General features: G+C 44.4%; 1 protein-coding gene across 1 annotated transcript in view; it reads right to left on the bottom strand.

Annotated features, from left to right (window-relative positions):
• Positions 1-949: 949 nt before the first annotated feature.
• The window catches only part of CMC1 (C-x(9)-C motif containing 1), a 64,423-nt gene continuing 60,438 nt past the window's right edge, over positions 950-4,934 (bottom strand). Inside the window, exon 4 of the mRNA XM_010842047.1 lies at positions 950-3,629. Within this exon, the coding sequence (XP_010840349.1) occupies positions 3,509-3,629 (121 nt within the window). The 3' untranslated portion in view covers positions 950-3,508. The remainder of the gene's footprint in view (positions 3,630-4,934) is intronic.

Genomic DNA, 4,934 nt, shown 5'->3' with positions numbered 1-4,934 from the left:
TCTGTATTTCAGGGTGATAGTATTAAGAATATTAGTAATAACTGTCTTCAATTCCTACATCTTTTGCCTGAGATAAAGCGTTTGATGTCAGAAGGCTTTTATCCTTTTTGACAGTTTCAAACACCTTGGACTCAAAAAGAATATTTCAGATCTCTTAATACACTAACTGAATAGCATCCATATATAAACAGTGTTCACCATTCGCCAGATATTTCTATTATCTTCCTCACTTATTCAGTCTTGTCTGTGATTAATGGAGTTGGTGTCAGATGCTGGAATTTATTCTGACCAATGAACACAATGAACACAGCTGACTCAGGGGAGTAGGATCTCCTGCCAAGTAATAGAACAAAACCCAATATGCATAAAACTAATCGGAGGCTCCAGGCTTCAGCTGAGGGAAGCAACTACCTGTGTAATAACAAAGCAGCAGAAGCTGTATCATGGCAGTGTAGGCTGTGCATTGTATCTAATCTCTCAGGGTAGATTACTGGTTTGTCTGTTCCAAAAGCAAGACGGAATGTTCCTTAAAATGAGTCATATGACATAATGGCTTGATTAATGGTTTGAACAATACCAAGACATTGTTTACTTAAATTATTTTTGTTTGAAGTAGATGTGAAATACTGTCCTTGCCTAAATATTTCAGGGTTGGTGCTAATTATTAGTTGTTAACAAGACATCTTGTTAAATCAACTTTCGAAGAGACAGTGCTTTTGCATCTGAACAGTAAGGTAGTTGTCAAACAGGTGTGCTAGAAAGTCAGTGGTTGATGTTCCTGCAGTTCAAAGAGCTATACAAATGATGTAAAACTGTAGGGAAAATTAACCCCCCGATATTTTCCCCAGTCATAATTTTTTTAAATGCACCCTTTATGATCATTTCTGTTAATGGTGAGATTCAAAGAGAAATGAGGATGGCCCATCTGTGGCTTATTTGAAATGGAAAATTTTGTTGACTTATGTCCCACTAGCTGGAACTTACTCCACAGCAGTGGTCCCCAATATTTTTGGCACCAGGGACTGGTTTTATGGAAGCCAGTTATTCTGTGGATAGGGCTGGGGGATGGTTAGGATGATTCAAGTGCATCGCATTGACTGTGCGTTCTATTTCTTTATTTGTACTGTTACATCAGCTCCGCCTCAGATCCCAGAGGCTAGGGACCCCTGCTCCAAAAGATTCACTTGAAAATGTCTTCAATCTCCAGGGTTTTTTTTTGTTCTCATTTTTAAAGTCTTTGTTACAATATCGTTTGTTGTATGTCTTGGTTTTTTCGGCCTCAAAGCATATTGGATCCCAGCTCCTGCACTGGAAGGCAAAGTCTTAACCTTTGCACCACCAGGGAAGTCCGTAGTCTCCAGGTTTTTATAAGGATAACCCAGTTCTGCACTTCCATAACTCTAGACTGAAAAGAACATTGATAAACAAAAAAAGCCTCTTTATCCCCTCATTACCTAAAACAGAAGTTACATCTTCTCTAAAAGGAAACTGAAGTTCTGCTAGAAAGGAACCTAATTTGTAAGCAGAGCAGGGATGTGACTCCCTGAAAACCTGAGGGGCAGAGTGGGAGAGTTCAGACCTCAACCACCCAAGGGCCGAGTCCTAGGGAACAGAGCAACGTTCTCATCCAGAAGCGCCCTCTGGAGAAGACAGCTCACACAGGATGGAAGATGAGTGGCCTGCAGCTGCCCAGGAGAGCCAGGGTCAGGGGGCATGCGCGGTGGGGGCCAGCGGGAGGGGTGCCAGTGGACAGGAACGTGCTTCCCACAGGGGACGTGTTCTGTAAGCTAGTCTGTCCAGTAGCGGTAAGGACGTGACATCCGCACATTTGAACTGTCCACGTAAAAACGAAGCTGGCCCCTACAGAATAGCCACAGGTTGTGTGTAGCTTTCAAAGTATCTTTCCCTTTCTTCATTTAAGTCATCGGACTGCTCGACAGAAAAAGGCCCCCAGCAGTGCACGGGCTTGCTTACCCCACACTGGTGTCTGCTGCCCTGGTCTCCCGCCTTTTCATCTGTACACAAGTGGTGCGATACCTACACGTGTGGGTGAGTTCCCCTCTTTCTGAGGTCCCCAAAATACCTAAGAGATTGCTGCACCTTGCCTGATAAAGGTGCTGGTGCAGGGCACCTAAGAGTTTCCAGTTTCTAGAGGGACCATGTAGAAAAGGAAAATGTCTCAATTCTACTTAACAAAAGTGTAATTTACCAAGTTGCTGTAAGTCGTAATTAGCTTGAAGGGAAAAGTTTCCTTGTATCTGGAAAATACAGATTACAAACCAGATATTTTAGCCAAAAACCAAAAAGATTATAATCTTGTTCATTCTGTTTCATGGGACTGGGGCCTAAGTTAAATCTTAGGCAGGAATTTCTATTTGTGATTTTAATAAGAACTACGTAAATGCGTATAAATATATATACATATATGTAAATACATATAAAGTAGCTGGAAACTAGTTGCAGTGGCTATGGTGAAGAGTTAACAGCTTGTATGAAAAAAAGCAACTTTTAATATAAAAGCCTGCAACCAAATCAGTGCACTGGGACAGAAAATGTTTACACTCATTACTATGTTACAAAATGGCCATTCATCCTTATAAAGAAGACTTTTAAAACATTAAAATATTTTCAGTGGCAGAATTAACGCATCAGGTCATGGAGTGCTAATACATTTTAGGAAGTTTTCTATTAAAGATGTAAGCAGGGACTTCCCTGGTGGTCACTGGTTGGAACCCTCCCTGCCTGGGACAGGGGTTTGATCCCTGGTCAGGAAACTAAGATCCCACAAGGCACAGGGCAGCTAAGCCTGAGTGCTGCAGCTGCGGAGCCCAGGCACCACAGCTAGAGTGTGCCCCACGATGAAAGAGCCCACACACTGCAGTTGAGACCTGATGCAGCCAAGTAAAAAAAAAAAAGTAAAACTAATTCATGTATAAGCACGTATCTGTTTCCAAATAAGCCTGCTACTACTAGTCACTGAAGTGCATTTACCTCGTCCAAGACGCGGTCCTGCATATTCTACTTAGCTGCAACACAGTTAATCCTCACATCCACAGTCTTGGTAACTGTGGAGACTACTTGCATCCCAACTGCTTAGTTATTAATACAGTGGTCAAGCCGGGCTCGTGACCGTCCTGCTACACTGCCCAGGTACTGACTCCTCTGGAGACTGTCGGCTCCTGCTCTCCTTTCGTCACTTCTGGCTCCATGATGAGTCCATACACTGACGAGTAATATTTGTGTGGAAACCTAAAATTCATTGTCACTGTTAGAGAACTATAGTTGTGAGACCATCTATTTAAAATCTATTACGACCAGGCAAACCATGTCCCAGTTCCCTGCTTGCTCTTATCAGTCAATAACTTTGAGGTTAAAAAAAAAAACTTTATTTCAGATAAAGTTATTTCCATAATTAAGGATAAAGGAAACGCACTTCCCTGAGTCCATTATTTCAGGTGACTGATTTCCATGAACACTGGCGTTCCTGAGCATCATCTTGAATATTTGCCTACATACTTGTGGGAAGCTTCTGTAGCCTTTTCTTGGTAGGAATTCCAGTTCTTCTGAATTCCTCCCTTTCCTTCAGGTATTCCATTTTGCATTCTTCATAAAAGGCTGGATCTTTATAGCTGCGAGAAGGAAAACAAAAATCTTTTAAAGCAAATCACTTTGCAAGCATGTAAGATAAGCCTGCTTTAATAATAAATTCAGACATCCAGTTCATCAAGCACAATCTTTACAAGCTGGTTGTTTTAGTCATAGTCATAAATTCATTGTAAAGATGAGGCTACCAAATGAAAGGAAAAAAAAATAACGGTTCTTTCTTGAATAGCAATGTCCCAGGATAGGACAGTGGGGAGCAGGGCCCCGTGTGAGCAGACGTCACCATGACATGCACACAGCACGCCGTGTGGCCCGGGGCACCAGGGAGGACAGAGTAAAGAGGAGAACGGGCAGCTGTCGGGAGACGTGTGAGCTGCGTTCTGAAGGACCAACAGCAATCCGCACAGAAGGCCCCCGAGGAAGAACCCACAGACGAGGGAAGCCGAGATGTGTGGAGAACTACGTGTAGCTGGTACCACGACAGGTCACGGGCTGGACAAAGGGCCTGAGGGGCAGCTGGAAAGGCGAGGGCCACATCATGGCAATCCATTCCTGCCCCATGAGAAGCCCAATCTGCCCTCCCGGGCACTGTAGACCACACACAGGCCAAGGAGCGCCAGGGATCAGGAAGGTTACAGGCCAAATGCCCAATAAATACTCCAATAATCCAGACAGGAAATGACAAGGCCCAATGATCTAAAGGAGTCAACTTTCTGGTGAAAAGGATGCAGTGGAGCTGGGAGAGATTGGGGAAATGCAATCAGGAAGATCCTGAATCCCAGATGATCAGAACTCCCAAAGACACAAGGCAGGAGTCAGAGGAGCTGCGTTCAGTATGGGACCCACAGGAGAAAGCAGAGAAATGCCGTGACCACAGGAAGCACTGACTTTCACGGGGTGCAGACTGAGCTTTCTCAGATTGAAGACGGAGAGGAGACCCTGGGGAAGTAGCTTTCAGGAAGAGGTTCAGGAGGAAAAGATGGAGAAGAAGTAGGCAGAGACACTGGGCAGACAGGATGAAAGGGGGTCTAGTAACAGAGAAAGAATGTAAAAGACACATGCTGGAACCTTTGGAAACACAGCTCCAGGTGGTGAGGGCAGAAGCCAGACATGGTTACTGAGGGACGAGCGAGATGAGATGGGGGAAATGAAAGAACACGAACCATCGATGCTTCCCGTGTCACTGGGCAGAGATGCCAGAGGGTGGTGCTTCCACCCACAAAGTGTCTCTTGTGGTAGGGCAAAGGCGCCTCTTGTGCAAAGCAGGTAGGGCAAAGCAGCAGGTAGGGCAAAGGCGCCTCTTGTGCAAAGACGAAAACACAGTATTTCTT

The sequence above is a fragment of the Bison bison genome, unplaced genomic scaffold, assembly GCF_000754665.1.
Source record: "Bison bison bison isolate TAMUID 2011002044 unplaced genomic scaffold, Bison_UMD1.0 scf7180017864171, whole genome shotgun sequence".
NCBI classification, from domain to species: domain Eukaryota; kingdom Metazoa; phylum Chordata; class Mammalia; order Artiodactyla; family Bovidae; genus Bison; species Bison bison.
This window is presented reverse-complemented; position numbering and strand designations above follow the sequence as displayed.